At 35.5% G+C, this 21,245-nt stretch overlaps 2 protein-coding genes across 2 annotated transcripts in view; one reads left to right on the forward strand and one right to left on the reverse strand.

The window, feature by feature from the left end:
- Positions 1 to 4,774, forward strand: part of LOC110447694 (polyphosphoinositide phosphatase-like) — a 26,422-nt gene extending 21,648 nt beyond the window's left edge. The window contains exons 21-23 of the mRNA XM_021493540.1: positions 2,923 to 3,014; positions 3,550 to 3,651; positions 4,411 to 4,774. Of these exons, the coding sequence (XP_021349215.1) occupies positions 2,923 to 3,014; positions 3,550 to 3,651; positions 4,411 to 4,588 (372 nt within the window). The 3' untranslated portion in view covers positions 4,589 to 4,774. The remainder of the gene's footprint in view (positions 1 to 2,922; positions 3,015 to 3,549; positions 3,652 to 4,410) is intronic.
- A 5,254-nt stretch (positions 4,775 to 10,028) lies between these two features.
- Positions 10,029 to 16,996, reverse strand: LOC110447684. The gene is made up of 5 exons (XM_021493529.1): positions 16,926 to 16,996; positions 14,942 to 15,037; positions 13,862 to 13,948; positions 12,387 to 12,452; positions 10,029 to 11,317 (listed from the first exon to the last, which is right to left on the reverse strand). The coding sequence occupies exons 2-5, from the start codon at positions 15,003 to 15,005 to the stop codon at positions 11,139 to 11,141; spliced, it is 396 nt and encodes a 131-aa protein (XP_021349204.1). The 5' UTR covers positions 15,006 to 15,037; positions 16,926 to 16,996; the 3' UTR covers positions 10,029 to 11,138.
- Between the last annotated feature and the right edge of the window lie 4,249 nt (positions 16,997 to 21,245).

Below are 21,245 nucleotides of genomic sequence, written 5' to 3' on the forward strand. Positions count from 1 at the left end.
GGGGTGTAAGATTCTATAAGCCTTCATCACATGGAGGTTTTAGATTATATTAGCCTCCATCACATGGGGGTGTAAGATTCTATAAGCCTTCATCACATGGAGGTTTTAGATTATATTAGCCTCCATCACATGGGGGTGTAAGATTCTATAAGCCTTCATCACATGGAGGTTTTAGATTATATTAGCCTCCATCACATGGGGGTGTAAGATTCTATAAGCCTTCATCACATGGAGGTTTTAGATTATATTAGCCTCCATCACATGGGGGTGTAAGATTCTATAAGCCTTCATCACATGGAGGTTTTAGATTATATTAGCCTCCATCACATGGGGGTGTAAGATTCTATAAGCCTTCATCACATGGAGGTTTTAGATTATATTAGCCTCCATCACATGGGGGTGTAAGATTCTATAAGCCTTCATCACATGGAGGTTTTAGATTATATTAGCCTCCAGCACATTGGAGTGTAAGATTCTATTAGCTTTCATCACATAAGGGTGTAAAATTATATTAGTCTCCATCACATAGGGGTGTAAGATTATATTAGCCTCCATCACATGGAAGTGTAAGATTCTATTAGTCTCCATCACATAGGGGTATAAGATTATATTAGTCTCCATCAAATAGGGGTGTAAGATTATATTAGTCTCCATCACATAGGGGTATAAGATTATATTAGTCTCCATCAAATAGGGGTGTAAGATTATATTAGTCTCCATCACATAGGGGTGTAAGATTCTGTTAGCCTCCATCACATAGGGGTGTAAGATTCTATTAGCCTCCATCACATGGAAGTGTAAGATTCTATTAGCTTTCATCACATGGGGGTGTAAGATTTGATTAGCCTCCATCACATGGGAGTTTAAGATTCTATTTGCCTCCATCACATGAAGTTGTAAGATTCTATTAGTCTCCATCACATGGGGGTGTTAGATTATATTAGCCTCCATCACATAGGGGTGTTAGATTATATTAGCCTCAAATAGAATCTTACACCCCTATGTGATGGAGGCTAATATAATCTTACACCCCCATGTGATGGAGGCTAATAGATTATATTAGCCTCCATCACATAAGGGTGTAAGATTCTATTAGCCTCCATCACATGGGGGTGTAAGATTCTATTAGCCTCCATCACATAGGGGTGTAAGCTTCTATTAGCCTCCATCACATGGGGGTGTAAGATTCTATTAGCCTCCATCACATAGGTGTGTAAGCTTCTATTAGTCTCCATCACATAGGGGTATAAGATTCTATTAGTCTCCATCACAAATGGGTGTAAGATTCTATTAGCCTCCATCACATAGGGGTGTACGATTATATTAGTCTCCATCACATGTGGGTGTAAAATTCTATTAGCCTCCATCACATGGGGGTGTAAGATTCTATTAGCCTCCATCACATAGGGGTGTAAGATTCTATTAGCCTCCATCACATAGGGGTGTAAGATTATATTAGTCTCCATCACATAGGGGTATAAGATTATATTAGTCTCCATCACATAGGGGTGTAAGATTCTATTAGTCTCCATCACATAGGGGTATAAGATTCTATTAGTCTCCATCACATAGGGGTGTAAGATTATATTAGTCTCCATCACATAGGGGTGTAAGATTATATTAGTCTCCATCACATAGGGGTGTAAGATTATATTAGCCTCCATCACATAGGGGTGTAAGATTCTATTAGCCTCCATCACATAGGGGTGTAAGATTCTATTAGCCTCCATCACATAGGGGTGTAAGATTCTATTAGCCTCCATCACATAGGGGTGTAAGATTCTATTAGCCTCCATCACATAGGGGTGTAAGATTCTATTAGCCTCCATCACATAGGGGTGTAAGATTCTATTAGCCTCCATCACATAGGGGTGTAAGATTCTATTAGCCTCCATCACATAGGGGTGTAAGATTCTATTAGCCTCCATCACATAGGGGTGTAAGATTCTATTAGCCTCCATCACATAGGGGTGTAAGATTCTATTAGCCTCCATCACATAGGGGTGTAAGATTCTATTAGCCTCCATCACATAGGGGTGTAAGATTCTATTAGCCTCCATCACATAGGGGTGTAAGATTCTATTAGCCTCCATCACATAGGGGTGTAAGATTCTATTAGCCTCCATCACATGGGGGTGTAAGATTCTATTAGCCTCCATCACATAGGGGTGTAAGATTCTGTTAGCCTCCATCACATAGGGGTGTAAGATTATGTTAGCCTCCATGCCATCACATAGGGGTGTAAGATTATATTAGCCTCCATCACATGGGGGTGTAAGATTCTATTAGCCTCCATCACATAGGGGTGTAAAATTCTATTAGCCTCCATCACATAGGGGTGTAAGATTCTATAAGCCTTCATCACATGGAGGTTTTAGATTATATTAGCCTCCATCACATGAGGGTGTAAGATTCTGTTAGCCTCCATCACATAGGGGTGTAAGATTCTGTTAGCCTCCATCAAATAGGGGTGTAAGATTCTGTTAGCCTCCATCACATGGGGGTGTAAGATTCTATAAGCCTTCATCACATGGAGGTTTTAGATTATATTAGCCTCCATCACATGAGGGTGTAAGATTCTGTTAGCCTCCATCACATAGGGGTGTAAGATTATGTTAGCCTCCATGCCATCACATAGGGGTGTAAGATTATATTAGCCTCCATCACATGGGGGGGTAAAATTCTATTAGCCTCCATCACATAGGGGTGTAAGATTCTATAAGCCTTCATCACATGGAGGTTTTAGATTTTATTAGCCTCCATCACATGAGGGTGTAAGATTCTGTTAGCCTCCATCACATAGGGTTGTTACATTCTAGAAGTGTTCTTCACATAGTAACATAAGATTCTGTTAGCCTCCCTCACTTGGAGTGCCTTGAGCTGAGCTTGAAATAAGTAAAATGATAATAACTGATACTGTAGGAGCTGCAGAGGAAAAGAAGACTGGAGATATTAAGAGACTATGGATTCCATCTCGGAGAACCACGCACATCTGACATGAACAAGTATAAAAGGTAGTATTGTAGGCATGAACAGTGTAAAGGATGAGTGAGATGTATGAACGTATAAACGTGAACAGGGTCCTAATGTAGTTCCTCTGTTGTAATCAAGTATGACACATAATGCCCCAGTTACGAACAATGTTAAAGAAAATACCAGATAAGATATTCTCTATTGCTAAGTCAGAGAAAATATCAGATAAGATATTCTCTATTGCTTATTCAGAGAAAATACCAGATAAGATATTCTCTATTGCTAAGTCAGAGAAAATATCAGATAAGATATTCTCTATTGCTTATTCAGAGAAAATACCAGATAAGATATTCTCTATTGCTAAGTCAGAGAAAATATCAGATAAGATATTCTCTATTGCTAAGTCAGAGAAAATACCAGATAAGATATTCTCTATTGCTAAGTCAGATTTATCATTCTCATCAAGCCATTATTTCCTGCAACATGCCTCTTATGTTGAATAATGATCATTCGTTATCAATATGGAATTTTAAAACAAATTCTGAAATGGTTAAAAGTGTGTCCTCTACTCTACAGATATGTGAATCTTGGCCGTGCCTGCCTGGGGAATGCTGACCTGCCAGATACTCGCTTCATGAACAGGGATTTGGCCAATAGGTGTAACAGGGTCATTGATATGTAAGTTTTTGATGACAGTGATATAAACTTGTAAACTGCAATTGCAAACGTCATTCACATTTAATTGTTGGAGACAGCTGGTTATTGACATATAATTTGATTGTAACAGGGTCATTGACATGTAAATTATGGGTAACAGGGTAATCAGCATGTAAGGTATGGATGACAGGGTTATTGACATGTAAATTATGGGAAATTGGGTCATTGACATGCACATTTTTGTAAATTATGGGTAACAGGGTTATTGACATGTAAGTTATGGGTAATAGGGTTATTCATATGGAAATTATGGGAGACAGGGTTATTGACTATTAAAGATATGGGTAATACTCATTGACGTGCAAGTTGTGAGTAACCTGGTTATGGACATGTAAGTTATGGGTAATGGGTCATTGACTTGTTAGTTATGGGTAATAGGGTTATTGAAATGTAAGTTGTACTTTGTAACAGGACCATTTGCAGTAACAGGGTCATTGATTTGTAAGTTGTTGGTAACAGGGTATTGAAATGTAAGTTGTTGGTCATAGGGTCATTCAGATTAAGTTTTGGGTGATTGACATGTAAGTTGGGTGTAACTGGGTCATGGGCATGAAGTTATTTCGTAGTGAAGTAGGATCGAGATTTGTGTTTAATATGTTTTAAAATCACCTCTTTTTTATTGTCACAAGGAATGTTACTGTGAAGTCATGTGCAAATGTGATGAAAATAATTATTAATGTATGTATTAAATGTTGTGACCTGTTTTCTTGGTTGTTTAAGAGATGTAGCCAGTGTGTTCAAGCTAGGCAGTAGCTATGAAGTGGAACCCCCACCAGTCAATAAACAAGACCAGCTGCTGTACCAAAAAAACGTCATGTGTGGAAAGAAAGGCGCAACTAACCCTTCAAAGGACCAAATCAGATTCTACAAACGTTACATCTCCAAGAATTTACGATGAGTTCTTCTTCAAGAAAACTTTCACAATGACACTAACTCCACTGTTTTCAATGAGTGATTGGATTATCTTTATTTCAAATAGAAGGTTATTAGCTCACCTGCCCGAAGGGCAAGTGAGCTTATATGCCGTGGCACAGTGTCCGTCGTCCGCCGTCCGTCCGTCAACTTTTCTTTTAAAACGCTACTAGTCCTGAATGGCTTAGTGGATTTTAATTAAAATCCTTCTTCTACCATAGGGATTAAGGGATTTTATCCCAACTTGGTATGTACATTCTTAGGCCAAGGGGACTCAATTTTGTATAAACGGTGTGTGTGCCCCCCCCCCCCTCCCTGGGGGCAGAGAAGTGGGGCCCCATAGGGGAAATAGAGGTAAAACCTTTAAAATCATTCCTCTACCATAGGGATGAAGGGATTTCATCCCAATTTGGTCTGGAGCATCCTTATAGGCCAAGGGGTCTCAATTTTGTATAATCGGTGGGTATGGCCTCCCTAGGGGCAGAGGAGTGGGACCCAATAGGGGAAACATAGGAAAATCCAGTTGGACGACCTATTCTAAAACGTGAGTATTTCTGTTACCGAGTAGGTGATATTTAAGTTAAGACAGATTTTAAGAAAAAAAATCTACTTGCGTGGATCAAATGTTTGGTTAAAAATCATGTATTTATGCATTTTTTGTTGTTTTTTGGCGTTTTTTGGATGTGGTAACCATGGTTTTCACAAGTCACAAATCTGGGGAAACCAAATTTGGTATGAAGCACCCTTTGGTGAAGGGGAACCAATTTTGTATAAATGGTGGGTCTGACCCCCCTTGTGGCAGTGATGCGAGGCCTAATATGGGATATAAAGGAATAGCTTTAATATCCATCTTCTGCTGTTTGGATGAGGGTATTTTGACTAAATTTGAACAGCTGCATCCTATGGGGAAGGGAAATCAATTTTGTTTTAACAGTGGGTCTTTACTCTCTGGGGGCAGAGGGGCGAGGCCAAATAGGGAAAATAGAAAAGAAAAAAAATCCTTCTTCTGTCCATATATGGTCTTATTAGCATCCTTGGGTTAAGGGGAATTAATTTTGTATCAATGGTGGGTCTTTACCCCCTGGGGGCAGAGGGGTGGGGCCAAATAGGGAAAATAGAAAAACAAAATATAAATCCTTCTTCTGTCCATATATGGTCTTAATAGATTAGCATCCTTGGGTTCAGGGGAATTATTTTGTATCAATGGTGGGTCTGACCCCCTGGGGGCAGAGGGGCGGGGCCCAATAGGGGAAACATAGCAAATTCTTCAAAATCCTCCTTTTCCTGTAGGAATGACAAGTTTTGTTCAATTGTATATAAATATAACCCCTGACTAACTATGGGCCTCTTGTTCTATTCCTCCCATGGAAAAAAAACCCGGTATATATTTTAGGTTTTACTCAATCTCTTTGAATTATTTTGCATGATAGATGCTTCGGAACATTCCTTTTTGACACTTTGGTTTCCACAAGGAGTCCACATTTTCTGTTATACACCTGTTAAGAGTTAAGATTTCATGCTATCGAACACAATATACCTGTGATGTGAGCAAGAGTTAAGGATACATGCTACATTACGTCTTATACTTGTAATTTGTGTAAGAGTTAAGGATATATGCTACCTTCTAGATTCTACCTTTGATTTGTATTCGATTTTTATGCCTCTATTTCTTTAATTAGCAAAATTATCATTCTTGTTTGACATTTAAATGTGTCCTGTCTGGAACTCTTTTGTAAAGTATATGACTGTCACAGTAAAGTAGCGTACAGCCTTAAGTGAGTCAGTATGTATAAGTGTGTGCAATATATATTTATGTTTAATTAAACAATTTACTGGGATCTGTGCAATGTCATTGCTTTGTTTTAAATGTCTTTTCCCATCAGTTTGTGTCCTTATTCAGGTAGGTGTTCCTTATGTGGGCTCAGTTGTATCAAATTTCTATTATCAAATTGTTTGAAATATATTTAAATTGATAATTTCTAATTAATGATTATGACCTACATGCTATTCTGGGCCTCAAACAAAATCAACATCAGATAAATAAAAATAAAACAAATCAATTTAAGCAGAAATCTTATTTAAAATTTTGAAAAATGTGTTATGTGTTAACCACTGATACAATTTGATCCTGGGTTCCCCGCAAAGTGTCTTACCTGTATTTGGGGTCATTTAGTATTTTGATAAATAAAGTCTATTTGTAAGTGCACGTTCTCTTGAAATCTATGTGACTGTTTTTATATATGTGAAATACTTATCATTATTTGCAATTATTCACACATGCTCTCCACATGTACAGTCATTCTTCAAAATACTTATTTCCAAAACATTCAACATCATCAGCTAGTGTGTCAGTCTGTTGGTCACCTGTCTGAAAAGCAAGTAATTAGTGTATGCCATAGTGTGACATCTGTCATATATATCTGGTTTTTGTAATAAACAAAAAACCTAAGTTGTGGTTGTTTTGGCCAGTATTATGCTGGGCTGAAGGGTCATCAATTTTGTTCTAAAGGACAAACTTGACCAGCTTTCAAAGTGTCTGCGGTCAAATGTGTTAAAATCTTAAAACAACTTCTGAGAAACCAAGAAGCCATGGTTCATTATACTTAGCCTTTAGCATGCAGGGATTAGGGCTATCCAATATGTTTAGAAAAATAATCTTGACTCACTTTCAAAGTCAATTTAAATCATTGGACCCAAAATGACATCGAAATTGGTTCAAGGTAATTTGATAGCACTATATGTTACTTGGAGATGGTTTACATAGACTTTTTCCAAGTTCAAACAACAATATCTTAAGAACCATTTGGTCTAGAGTTATGATACCTTGGTATGTTATATAGAACAGCTGTGTGAATCGTTTTCTTTATTACAGTAATGAGGTCAAAGGTCAACTTTAAGTGCTAGTCAGGAGTCAACGGTCACCATTGGTTAAAAGCTTAAGAGTTAAAATTTTAAATCTCAAACAACAATATCTGAAGAACCGTTTAAGAGATGTTAAAATGTCTTGTGTTCTAGTTACCAAATTTGGTCTGAAGTTACCTACAATGTATATGTCAGTTTCATGTAACAAAAGAAACAGCGGAGTGATACAGGCCCCCTGGGCCTCTTATCTTATATAAGGGCCCCACATGCAAACCGGTGCCCTATAGTAATCAGTGTCTGTCCGTCGGGCCAGCCTTCCACACTTTTGTTTCCGGATAATTTCTCTGTGATTATCTGAAAATCCAAAAGACTTATTCTTTTGAAATTTGACACGATGATGCACTGTGATATGTAGATGTGCAACAGGGGTTTAAAGGATTTTAAGGTGAAAGTCAAGAGAACTGGCACTAAAACAAGTCTTGGGGGGATATGGGTTATGGCAAGCCGTTGCTGATCTGTCAGTGTTCTTGTTGACTAATATTCGTATTCAGCTCACTTGGCACTTTGAGCTGACAAAACAGTAATATTTAGTTGGCTAATGAAGCTGTATAGGAATAATATTAACAACCTTTGAAAAATGATTTTTTTAATGTGATGAAAAGTACAGTAAATAAAATACATACATGCAGTAATGTGATATAATCATGTTATCAAGGTTGTCCTTTCCCCAAACTTTCAAAGGAAATGAGTTCAATTATTTAAAATAGCTACTACAAATATATACATAGATAAAAAAAAAAACGTGTGTATACCATTACACACTGGGTAACAAATGTTTTAAAAACGTTTTAACAATGACAACTGTTACCCTATATATTTACTTTCTTTACTTTCATATTATCTTCAAGTTGACTACATGTAAAGAACCATCAATCGATGCAAGAAAAATGTTCTTTCTTTACCCTTGTTAACAGAAGGTCAATCATAAAAAGTTGTGTACGTTATCAGAGTCTCCAATTCTAACTCAGCAAGTATATACTTTGGACAGGGGATGGCTCAAAATAATTAATATCTCTTTTAAAAGAAAATGTTTTGCTGGTTCTTTTAATGCAAAGTCAACTTGTCATGCCTTATTAGCTTCACTCTGTTAAATGATTGATTAATTAATGTTTGGTAACTACTGATTGCCTGATTTCTTTTTAGGACCGATAAATGATTGATTAATTAATGTTTGGTAACTACTGATTGCCTGATTTCTTTTTTGGACTGATAAATGATTGACTGATTCATATTTGACTGATTGATGATTTACTGATTAATGATCCACTGATAAATGATTGACTGATTAATGACTTTGAACTCAAAACTCAATCACATATCTTATTAAAAACGTAGTATATCTCATAAAGTTGCTGTTCCAAATGATATCCTGTCAGTGGATAGATATATATAGTAATTCTACCAATGTTCACGTAAATATGCTTTAACTCATTCACCCCTGAAGACACATTTGAACTCTTCCAATTCAAAGGTTGGAATAGTTAATTATGAAATTTCAGGGGTGAATGAGTTAAACTCTGAATTCTCCCCATGAGACATTCTATTTTAATTTCTCCCTGCCATTAAAAACCAATAACACATAATTGGTTTGCTCACACTTTATTAAAATTTATACCAAATGTTTCCAGGGAAAATTGATTTTTCAAATATTTATTTCTGCTTTATACATCTATATTAAATGTTATATAATTGACACTTTTATCATGTCTTAACATTAATCTAATGAAAAATGATTTAAAAACTTGTGGTCAAACATGTCTCTACTTCTAACATTATATATTACATTAAGCATGACAGCTGGATTATGGTTACCTATTCATGAATGCCATATCTTGGGGAATGCTAATGCAGTATTGCTGTAAAGTGTTAAGCGACTGTGCCACCAAGTAAAGCTAATAATACAAATTTGAACAATACTATAGGAGCACTGTTAAAGCAACACTGTACAAACACTGTTGCCAAATGAGAAGGTAAAAATTATTTAGTACATCTCATGATAAAATTTCAGTGAATTTATAAAGCAAAACAATGTTAATATATATATATATATTTTATAGTAGTGCCTTCTAAGGAAACTATAAACATCTAAGAACAAATTGTAATTTGTAGCTTTTTGCCAAAGACAACCAAATGTTCTACATTTTTGGCACTGACATATTGGACAATATTGAATAGCCCTAATTAACAGCCAGTGGTCATGAATAGCCAAGATTTTATCATGTCCTTTAAATTGGTTTGTTTAATACTGGTACTTCTCCCCTTGTCTGTCTATCTTTCCGTCTGTCTGTCTGTCTTTCTTTCTGTCCAATTACCTATCTTTATTTCCTCTATTTCTTTGTTTTCTTGTTTCTCTTTTCTGATTTTCCTTCCTTTCTAATATAACATTACAATAAAATAAAATACCACTTACAAAAAGAGCAATATTAATTAGTATGAAAGTATGTGTGAAAGTGGAATTCATTATGTATAATGAAATGTATATGTTACTGTTATGTGAAAAATACTTTGAAAATAAACAAATATTAAAAAAATAAAATAAAAAAAATATCATGTGATGCAACGTGATGTAACGATTACACTTTCAGAATATATAAGATACAACATTAGTACATAGTTATTGCTATTCAAACAAAAAGGCAATGATGAAAAAATGTAAGATTATACTTTGGTAAATCTAGTGAGAGTTCCGAGGAAAGGGTTGGTATGAGAAGCATCATGATCCTTATCCCCGTCAGTGCTCATAATTACACCCAAGACATCCTCTCTGTCATCACAAGGCTATCGTATAACAATATCCGTGTTATTCATTAAGTGGAAATATCGTAAAACTGTCCCTCCATTTAATCCAACGTTTACTTATTGATTAACTAATGTCAATAAGTTTCATTAAAACAATCTCCCAGATATTAAGATGAAAATAAAATAGAATGAAACACTCAATTTACACTTTAACTTGCTGAAGTTGTAATACACAAAGTATATATGTGTAAGTCATGTTTGTTAAACTGAGTTAGATAGTATGGTATGCGGCCTCAATTTCCCAGAAGGCTTGCAGGAATGGGGAAACATCGGAAGTGGACAAGTGTTTACAGATGGCCTCAGACCACAGTTAATGTTTCCGGTTCGTTGTGCATGAATGTAGTGCATTTATCAATTTTGGGGTCGTTTTTAAATGAATTTATTCTTTCTTCCATGTGAATAAAATAAAACCATATGTCATACCAAAATGAAGCATGATCTTTTTCCCCTATAATTAACTTGGTTGATTAATTTGTGTGAAATTAATTTAGGCGGAAAGATGTTGTATGTTGTCAGGCACCTGCGCATGAATTTCAGGGTCATATCATAGTATAGCGGGGTTATATGTTGACACATACGTAAAATAATCTTTAAAAAATGTCGGTTATGAATACTTTTCCATCTCACCACAAATGTGTCTTAGATAGCTGAACAAAACCTATATAAAGATCAGGTCTCAAGCAAAATTATATAACATTGTTTAAAGGGTTTTTCTTTGGTTATAACATATAGGGAAATTAATTGTGGTCTGAGGCCAGATCAAACCCATGCAGCGACTAGGGGTTTGAAAAAACTCAGAAAAGTTCGCTTATCCATTACATTATGCACTGCAAAGCCAACAAGGCCAGGACGATGAACAGATTCCTTGTCGCATTGTAGGACGATGTCCCTGACCCAAACCAACTGAAACCATCGTCGTCGTCGTCGTAACTGGAATCGTTGTCATCGTCGTCTTCCCCCTTCTCCCCTCTTCCTTTCCTCTTTGATTTCTTCCCTTATAAAAGAGTTCATAAGATAGCTATTACAAATAAAGTACGATTGTTTCTAAAAAGAGCGTTGTATTTTCGGCAACTTTATTTTCTCTCATGTACCTTTACATACAACTGATATGATTTTGCCGACGTTTAGCATTTTTTTTCAATTGGAAGTAGAATTAAAATAATTATTCATAGTAACACTTTTAAATATAAGAGGCAAACTGATATAAAACGATATATACGGTATTTTCAGATGATAATTGTCATAATATATATTTAATAATATATCTTGGTTTCATTCAATTATGTACCTTTAAAGTAATTATCCAATGTACTTACTGTTCATTTCAAAGTAAGATTTATTTTAAGTAGACAGATACACACGAAGAAATCTACATAGTCAAGTACACACCAGAGAAATATGACTTTGAAAATAATCATAATAAAAACCTAATGGGATTCCCGCCGGTATTTTATCTTATGAGACATTATTTTTCATAATGATCAGGAAATAATTTTGTTGACGCTGGAAAGTGCCGAAATTAAGTAGAAATTCCTATTTATTACGAGTAACAGTGATTTTAAATAACAGATGATATGTCAACGAATAAAACATGCCATTATAAAGTTGTTTATTTTGGCTTATTATTAGATGATCAATACAGGAGGAAGTCAAACATTGAAAATGTCTAATATTGAAGCTGTTAATTAATTAAATGGTTGAACCGTAAGAAAAATCGATCTGTTAGAGATAAATTAATTCAAGTTATATGTGATCCGTGAGATGATTAATCTATGAGATAGTCAACCAATCCTATACTCGATCCTTAATATTGTCATTATAGGAAATGATCAATCCCTTAGATAAGTCAGTGCAAAATTTTCATGAATATATGGATGTATTGCAGTTACCGCTGGTACTTCTATTTAGTATTGTTCTAAGCATGACAAATCAATGTCAGTACAAGCCGCCTTAGACTTTTTAATGGTGAAAAAAGAACCAATTTGAGACGTTTCAGTATGTATCGATTTTATGTTTTAAAAATGGTATTACAGCTGGTCCCCTATTTTTTTTCAGTTTCTTACCTAAGCTACGAATAAATCCTCTCTTTCTTCGAACCTTTGTGACCATTCGATTCTCATCGTTGTTATCTGAAAAGAGAAGAGAGTTTTATCAATTTTAAGCATTAGATAATGTTCCTGTATTTGATAAGGCATAAATTGACAATAAACTGGAATACCCGTACATATACGTTGTCCTTGCCAACAGGCCAATCCTATGATAAACCATATAAACTCATATGTAATTTACTTCCAAGCCTTATCCTCAGCAAAAGGCTAATCATAAAGAAATATAATTTACGTACAAATGTATTAAGAAAAGGGCTTGCAGAATTTCTTTTGAATAGGTGTATTTTCAACAAATTCTTTGTGAATAAAGAATGTACAAATATGTTTTAATGGTTAAATAATATAGAACACGGTTTAGCCAAGACCTGGATGACACTTTACGGCAACTAGTACTTTAAAGTGCTTTAATGTTATGAGCATTGGCTATCGGGTGACTATAGTCTTTCTTTTTATGTTCTTTTATAACCACGCATATCTTCAATCTATCATATATTTTATTCTTCTTCTTTTTTTTCCACTCCCTTTTTCTTCTTTCTCTTCCCCTTCCTTTCTCCTGGACTTCCTCCACCTACTTCTTCTTTTATTTATTTACACTTTCAATTAAGAGTATTTATTCGGAAGACACTACATTCATTAGAGGATGACCAAGCCTTAATTTAAGTCTGCCCGTTGTTATTAAAGTTGAGAGTGACATTCTATGTGTTATTCGAGGTAATGTCAATTTCATTTGAATATAAATAACAAACGAGGAATTCAAACTGGGGCAAACATGGGGTTTATACCTTTATATTTTTTTTGGATAACAATATACTTACCAACTCGGACTAAGATTGATGTCAACAATGTCAACAAAGATGACGAATAAATCGAACCGTACGGATTTCCTAGCTTGGCCATTCTAGCACCACTGGCAATCAATATTGCTCACTGTAAACGTTACTGGGAAATCAGATACATATTTTTTTCTAATATAAATGGGATTGTGAAAACGTTAAAATTTGTCTAATAGTCATAAAACTGTATTCCCATATAATACATTTAAAGGATTTACAATAGGAACTCTTCTAAAAATGAAAATTGCTGTTTTGATCACAATTAACTGTTCTTTGACTTCACACTATTTACTCTTTTTTAGTGCGTAGCTCACACCACACTTACATCTCTTAGACTTCATTTTGCCTACTTTTCCATGGATTATAATATGCATACGTATCCTAAATTCCGCTGAGGGATACTTTTTAGAAATCTTATTATCGGTGATTTAACCTAACAGAAAATGAATTTTACTGCAACTCACATTTCTAAATGTTTCATGATCCCTTCTTTTTAAACCCCACTGTTACTCGCCTTTCTTAATTTCCTTATTACCAACTGTTTATAGCTATGGTTTATTCCATATCAAATATTCAAAGCAAAAGAAACATGCTTACTTGGTGATATGTCTCCTGTCATAAGTCTTGCTTTCTGAACCGCTGTGACACTTCTACCGTCATCGTCATCATCAGACTCGCTGTAATCTATAACAATAAAAGGTAAAACTTGTTGATCAACGTGTAGGTATAATTAAGCATTGAATGTTTTAGCAAATGTTGTTACGGTTCTATAACACCCATTTGCTATTGACATAATGACAAACTTAATAAAGCCCAGCAATAGAAATGTGTGTTATAGGACCATAACAATGTTTGCTAAAATACACATTATTTATATTTATATTTTGATAGAGTAGTTATTTGTTCTTTGAACAGCAAATTAAGTGTTGACAACAATGAAATTGATGACGTCACAATAGAGATTGATAACGTTACAGTAGCAAATGTTGCTATAGTCTCATAACAACATTTGACCTCAATTTGCATTGCAATGGAAGGATGCAGAGCAAATGTAAATATAAACACTCATCCAAACAACTTATTCAAATTAAGAAGTTTATGAAAGAGTTTTCTGATGTAACACACTTCAGTTTTTACCAGTCTGCTTTCAATTAATACGATTCACTACATTAAGCACAAAGAAACAAGAATGGAATGCAAACTCGATATAAAAGTCAAAATAGGTACGAACGAGTCATGAAAAGAAACGGCACCGGAAGGTCATCATGAAGTCCTAGAATAAAATTGAGGCGAATTAAAGTGATCTTGAGGGAGCAAACTTCCATGCTCTCATCATGATATATTACCAGTATAATGCTGGAGAGTATGTATATATCGGCCATCAAATATCCGTGACAAGGTGAATATGTCTTTCTTTATGATAGATAGTGTTATTTCAAAACCGAATATCAAATCATGATGACGACTGTAAAGATTGAAGTGGAGATTGAAACTTCTCTGATAGAGGACCATGTCTACGTAACTTATTCGTCAACAGGGCACATCTATCATGATTTAATTATCGTGACATTTTTTTTATTATTATAATGTTAGCACTGTAGGTGACTTGTTCAAGGACTATAACAGTGTTAACTCTTAATCTTTACCACCCTTGACATATCCCCTACTAACACTTACCAGTATGAGCCCACACTGCAACTAGCATAAACAGCAACAATGCGTAAACAAACTTCATCTTCATAGGTGCAAGACACTTGTACGATGTATACGATGCTGAAAGTCCAAAGTTGAAGGCATGTAGAGATTAGAGGATACTTAACAGTATCATATAATCTATTTCAAATACATTTTGGCAGTGGGTTTTTTGTGTCCTAAAATATTCTATGGGTAATCCTTCTAATTTTGATTTAAATTTATAACATAAACAGTTTTGTTTATAACATATGGACTCTATTCTGGACAAATGAGGTTCAATAGTACATTTAATTAAAAAAAATTTATTATATAGCCAGCTTTTTCAAAACAAACTGCGCAATACATGGAGGTATCAATCGTGTCGTTTTGTAAATACCACAACGTCAATACAAAAGGATACGATCATCTTTCTTCGTCGTGTTTTGTTTTTGGTTCGTGAGTATTTTGTGTAAATCATGGTCGCTCTTCTCAGGTTGAATTCAATTCTATTTTTTTTTTCACCGCCGCTGTTTACATGTATTTCTTGCAAAACCTTATCTCCCTCAGACGGAATACTAACCCAATTAGTCAGATTCAGATGAAATTGACCTATTGTTCTGTGCCTGTTTTGCAACACATTTGTCAAGATGACCCTTTCAGCTAACAGGAAATAGGGCTTCCGCACTATAATTGTAGACAAGTAATACACATAATATTGGATACTATATATGGATTGTTTATAGATTATGACCGGCAAAATATGGCGTGCGATGTCATATCAATTAAACGTGTACAACATAAGATATTTTATCAGTACTTTTGAAACAAGATGCGGTGTGTTCAAGGCAGGAATTAAAAGACATGTTTGTTTCGAACTTGTTACACATTTATTCAATTTAATAACGCAGTGTTCCTGTACACTGTTTTGTCTCGTAAAGATCTCGCATCAAAAATTCAAAATTTTCCTTGAGGGAGACCTCCCTTCTAGTTCAGGTCATAGCCCCCACCCCACTTAGTCACTTTCCTAATTGTCTGTTGTATGTTGAAGCTGAATATTGCCACCTGTTTGAAAATATATATCTAAATGAGGACAGTGATGAAGGATTGGGGACTTTATGATAAAGATTGAATTCGCGCTCCGCTTGGGGAATACAGCAATTACACTATAGGTAACAAGTACATGTGGTGCAAGTGATTGAACTCACTCCTCTTTGTTTGCTATGGGGAATTGATTTAAGTTTCATACTGTTACCATTGACATAATCATACGGAGAAGTGTGTACCGACATATGACACATGGCGAGATCCTAGTTGACCTAAAGACATTTTTGACACACGTGCACTGCTGCTTGTCTGTAGGAAATATATGTTTACCCCTCTACCAATAGGCACTAAGGAGATATTGCAACAGTCATATGCCAGAAGCAGAGCCAAAAGCCACTTGAAGCAGTACTTTTGTTGGTCAAAGCTCCTTGAGGAAAATGCATTTCAGACTATTGCCAACACCGACCTTAAATAAGAATATATATCAGTTTACATCAGTTTCAAATTTTAATGGTTTTATCCTGCATCACAGCTGACTGTACTGTGTTCTTTTTTCCTTAAATGTTATATAACTATGGAAATATTACAACATCAAGAAAGCATTGTCTGGAGTACTTTCAGTACTTTGATTGAAATATTGATTAATCTTCCCTTTAAGGCCCCACTCTGGCCCCTGAGTTCGGGCAGGCATCACTATTTTACATTTTGATACCCTTTTCCACCAAGGATGGTCCCTTCAAAGTTTGATGGAAAGACATTCATTCGTTCTTGCGAAGAAGCCAAAAATGTCAGAAACATTATGCACGACGCACGACAACGGACGGAAAACGATCAGAATAAGTCACTTGAGCAAAGCTCAGGTGCCCAAAAAATTAACTTTATCTATTCTAGTATCTCAGGAAACAATCATGATGAATGCTGTATAAAATAAAGCCCTACTTACCTCGGCTTCAGTTCTGGCCTTGGCGTTTAAACACCCTAGACGAGAGAAATATAAACATAAACATACGGAGATCGCCTTTTATACATGTACTTGATCATTTCTGGGAAAACCAGTGTGCAGACTGGCCGCCGTCATTTCTATGAAATCAATGAAGTAAATTAGTTATTCAAGCTGAAAAACAGGGTATAAACATCGAAAAATATTGGCACAATTAATGACATTTCTTTATATTGGAAATTGCTACAAAAACGAAGTAAGAATGTACATATAAACAATTTTAGCAAGTCAGTTCAGAAAGAAAAACAAAGAAAGTATTTACCACACTATCTTACCTTTTCGTACATTGAGATGCTAAAGCGAGGGACAAAAAAACCCACCTGATGTATCTTTTACAAAGAAATATACCATGCGGGAAAGGGTGCCTTTAGGACCCCTTATATCGTTACAAATGTACAACTTTTAGCCAAAAACAGATCACAAACTAAGTTACACACCAAAGCTTGTTTCGCACTAAAACCAGAAAGGAAAATACTGAATCTCGAGCAAAACTGAAACTCGAACCAAAAATTATTAATCTGTGAGCAGAAGGAAGATATACTAGGTAGCTCCTGTGAATAGTATAAGGAAAATAAGCCCATTTTTAGCTCACCTGCCCGAAGGGCAAGTGAGCTTATGTTATGGTGCGGAGTCCGTCGTCCGTCCGTCCGTCCGTCCGTCGTCCGTCGTCCGTCGTCCGTCTGTCCGGCGTCAACTTTTTACTTTAAACAACTTCTTCTCAATAACCAAATGGCCCAGGGTACTGATATTAGGCCTGTAGCATGCTGGGATGAAGGGCTACAAAGTTTGTTCAAATAAATGACCTTGACCCACTTTCAAGGTCACAGGGGTCAAATATGTTAAAATCTTCAAACAACTTCTTCTCAATAACCAAAAGGCCCAGGGTACTGATATTGGGCCTGTACCATGCTGGGATGAAGGGCTACCAAGTTTGTTCAAATGAATGACCTTGACCCACTTTCAAGGTCACTGGTGTCAGATGTCTTTAAAATCTTCAAACAACTTCTTCTCAATAACCAAATGGCCCAGGGTACTGATATTGGGCCTGTAGCATACTGGGATGAAGGGGTACCAAGTTTGTTCAAACAAATGACCTTGACCCACTTTCAAGGTCACTGGGGTCAGAAGTCTTTAATCTTCAAACGATTTCTTCTCAATAACCAAAAGGCCTAGTGTACTGATATTGGGCCTGTAGCATGCTGGGATAAAGGGCTACCAAGTTTGTTCAAATAAATGACCTCGACCAGCTTTCAAGGTCACAGGGGTTGAAATATGTTAAAATCTTCAAACAACTTCTCCTCAATAACCTAAAGGCCAAGGGTACTGATATTAGGCCTGTTGCATGCTGGGATGAAGGGCTACCAAGTTTGTTAAAATGAATGACCTTGACCAATTTTCAAGGTCACAGTGGTCAAATGTCTTAAAATCTTCAAACAACTTCTTCTCAATAACCAAAAGGGTCAGGGTACTGAAATTCAGCCTGTAGCATGCTGGGATGAAGGACTACCAAGTTTGTTCAAATGAATGACCTTGACCAACTTTCAAGGTCACAGGGGTCTAATGTCGTAAAATCTTCAAACGACTTCTTCTCAATAACCAAAAGGCCAAGGTACTGATATTGGGCCTGTAGCATGCTGGGATGAAGGACTATCAAGTTTGTTCAACTGAATGACCTTGACCAATTTTCAAGGTCACAGGGGTCAAATGTCGTAAAATCCTCAAGCGACTTCTTTTCAATAAGCAAAAAGGGCCATGGTACTGAAATTTGGCCTGTAGCATGCTGGGATGAAGGACTACCATTTTAGTTCAAATGAATGACCTTGATCCACTTTCAACCTAATGTCCTTGTTCGACAACAAGGTCAGAGGCGTCATATGTTTAAATCTTTTAATAGGTTCTTATGAAATCTTAAGATTACAAGTGTTAGATTAATAACAGGTGAGCGATGCAGGCCCATTGGGCTCTTGTTATTTAAACAATCTAAACTTAAGTTCAAATAGTCAATAGTTTCTGCTGTATTATGGATTTCAAGTATTTCTGGAGCTCAGATCAACAGTTATAATGTTAGAATCGTATTTATTCCAGATCAATATTAAGTCTCAAATTTCAAAACAATTTTCGGTATTTAAGTGTACAAACGGAAAAACGTTAATACACTTAATTTATACCACAGAAATAATACAGTACATACGTTTTGGGTAAAATTGTTTTATTTGTCACGTTTCATAAACTATAAAACGAATCCATAACTCAGTATATTAACATTTAAAAGTCTAAGTAAAAAATATTCATTAAGGGTATAATTTCTTTGAATACAGAAAAATGCTGAAATTTTAAAAACTGACAACACCTCATTAGTTTCTCTTTTTACATGAAAACTAATAATTAATTATTATACAAGGCTGATGATAATCTAAAACAAAATTAAATTGCTTGAACGACATTTGAGATATATTTTGGAAGTTCATGGACTGATGAATACAGTTGAGATAAATCGGCGCATTCAATTAGTCTCTAAACTAACTTACCAATACTTGAAATAGCATTTTGTAAAACTAGTACATGCAATTTTATGTATGGATGTTGCGATCCTTTTTAATGATAATTTGATGTTTAATTTAATGTAATATTAAAATATGGTTTATATCCAGCTCATCAGTCATGAGCTGGGTGATTATTTTAATGAAGGTATGGTCATTAGTTGCTGCAAAACTGACCAATCACAGAGCAGCACATTGTCCCCTATATGTGTCTCTTAATATGGTAACAGTCCCCTTCATCCGGGGAGGCTGCAGTGTACCACGGTTGTTTAGGTGTACCCACCAACCATCCCCAGCTACATGCCTAGTTCGAATATGCATATAGGTTTGCCAATATGAAATGTATTATCTTTTGTTGTTTTCCTTGTAATGAGCAGCTGTTCCCTTTTTTTTATTCATGATTGAATCTTTGTGCAAATGTCATTATATGTACCATTCATACTTGCCTGTGGCAGGTATTATTGCTATCCTTAAGGTTGTACGGGCTACTCATTTCAGGTAGGTTGGTATAGAGGATAGTTTTCAACACAAGGTAGGTTTTCAATAAACTGTATGGAAGATTTTACCTTATATATCTTGCTTTTAAGTTCTAATCTGGCTTTAAATCAAGGACTGTAAATTATAGGGGAATTTACCCCAATCTCAACATAGTTTTATATAAGTTAGGGGATGCGGCTTCTCTTGTATCGCATGAGTCTAGCTGCTCTCATCATGGCTTCTCCAGGGATGTTCACAAATCAAAAATCTTGTCGCTTCTCCGGAGACATTTTCAGAGCCTAGCTGCTCATTTCCCCTGGACAGTGTAGATGCTTCTCCGAAGACATTTTAAGAGTTTAGCTGCTTCTCTCAATACCTCCAGAGTCTAACTTAGTCGAAATATTGTCATAAATGCAAGTTTAATACAGATGTGATAGTTAAATCATTGGAGTGAATAGCCCCTTATGTGCCAAATGTATTGATGCTAGTAAATATGTTACTAACAAGAGTAATAAACAGGTTCACTGTTTCTTGTGTGTTAGTTGTATACAAATGTATGGATGTTGAAATACTTCCTGTGTATGCCTTGTGTTGAAAGCTATGAAATACAATTCATGTTTTCAGGAAAGAAATACTCATATTTGTTGTGTATGAATGTACGGATGTTGAAATACTTCCTGCGTATGCCTTGTGTTGAAAGCTATTTAATACAATTAATGTTTACCAGGAAAAGAAATACTCATATTTTATTTTTGACTGACAAGGTGCATGATATAAGCACACGACACCGTTATTTCAAGTTTAATATTCAAAGGTGATTATAAAGATTACACACAACACTTAATACCCTATGACAAAGTTGACACGAACCAACAATCACATTCTATATAAATTACATGATGCCATCTTTATAGATATGATTAAGATATTTTTCCGACGAATTTGTTAGACAAGACTTCAACAAAAATAATTATTTCTGGTTTCATACACTAACAGATAGTTTACATTGCATTTGATATTTGAATCCTCGTGCTGTCAATCTAATGATTTTTATCTACCCGCGTACTGTCTACATGTGTATCTATTGGTTTTTATTTACTGAAGTACTGTCAGTCTGTTTATTTCTATGTACCAGAGTACTGTCAATATGCTAATATCTCTCGATCTTAGTACTGACAATCGGTAAAAAACAACTATCGATCTTATAGATCCAATCTTTAAACTTCTTTTTGAGTCTGTTAATCTG

Source organism: Mizuhopecten yessoensis, unplaced genomic scaffold (assembly GCF_002113885.1).
Source record: "Mizuhopecten yessoensis strain PY_sf001 unplaced genomic scaffold, ASM211388v2 scaffold3575, whole genome shotgun sequence".
In the NCBI taxonomy this organism is placed as follows: domain Eukaryota; kingdom Metazoa; phylum Mollusca; class Bivalvia; order Pectinida; family Pectinidae; genus Mizuhopecten; species Mizuhopecten yessoensis.

Bases quoted from the DNA above. Each gene is read 5' to 3' on its own strand.
- LOC110447684 (XM_021493529.1), bottom strand. From the start codon at position 15,005: ATGAAGATGAAGTTTGTTTACGCATTGTTGCTGTTTATGCTAGTTGCA. The intron at 13,949-14,941 runs GTAAGTGTTAGT...TTATTGTTATAG, and splicing joins TGCAGTGTGGGCTCATACTG to ATTACAGCGAGTCTGATGAT. The intron at 12,453-13,861 runs GTAAGCATGTTT...TTCTCTTTTCAG, and splicing joins GACAGGAGACATATCACCAA to ATAACAACGATGAGAATCGA.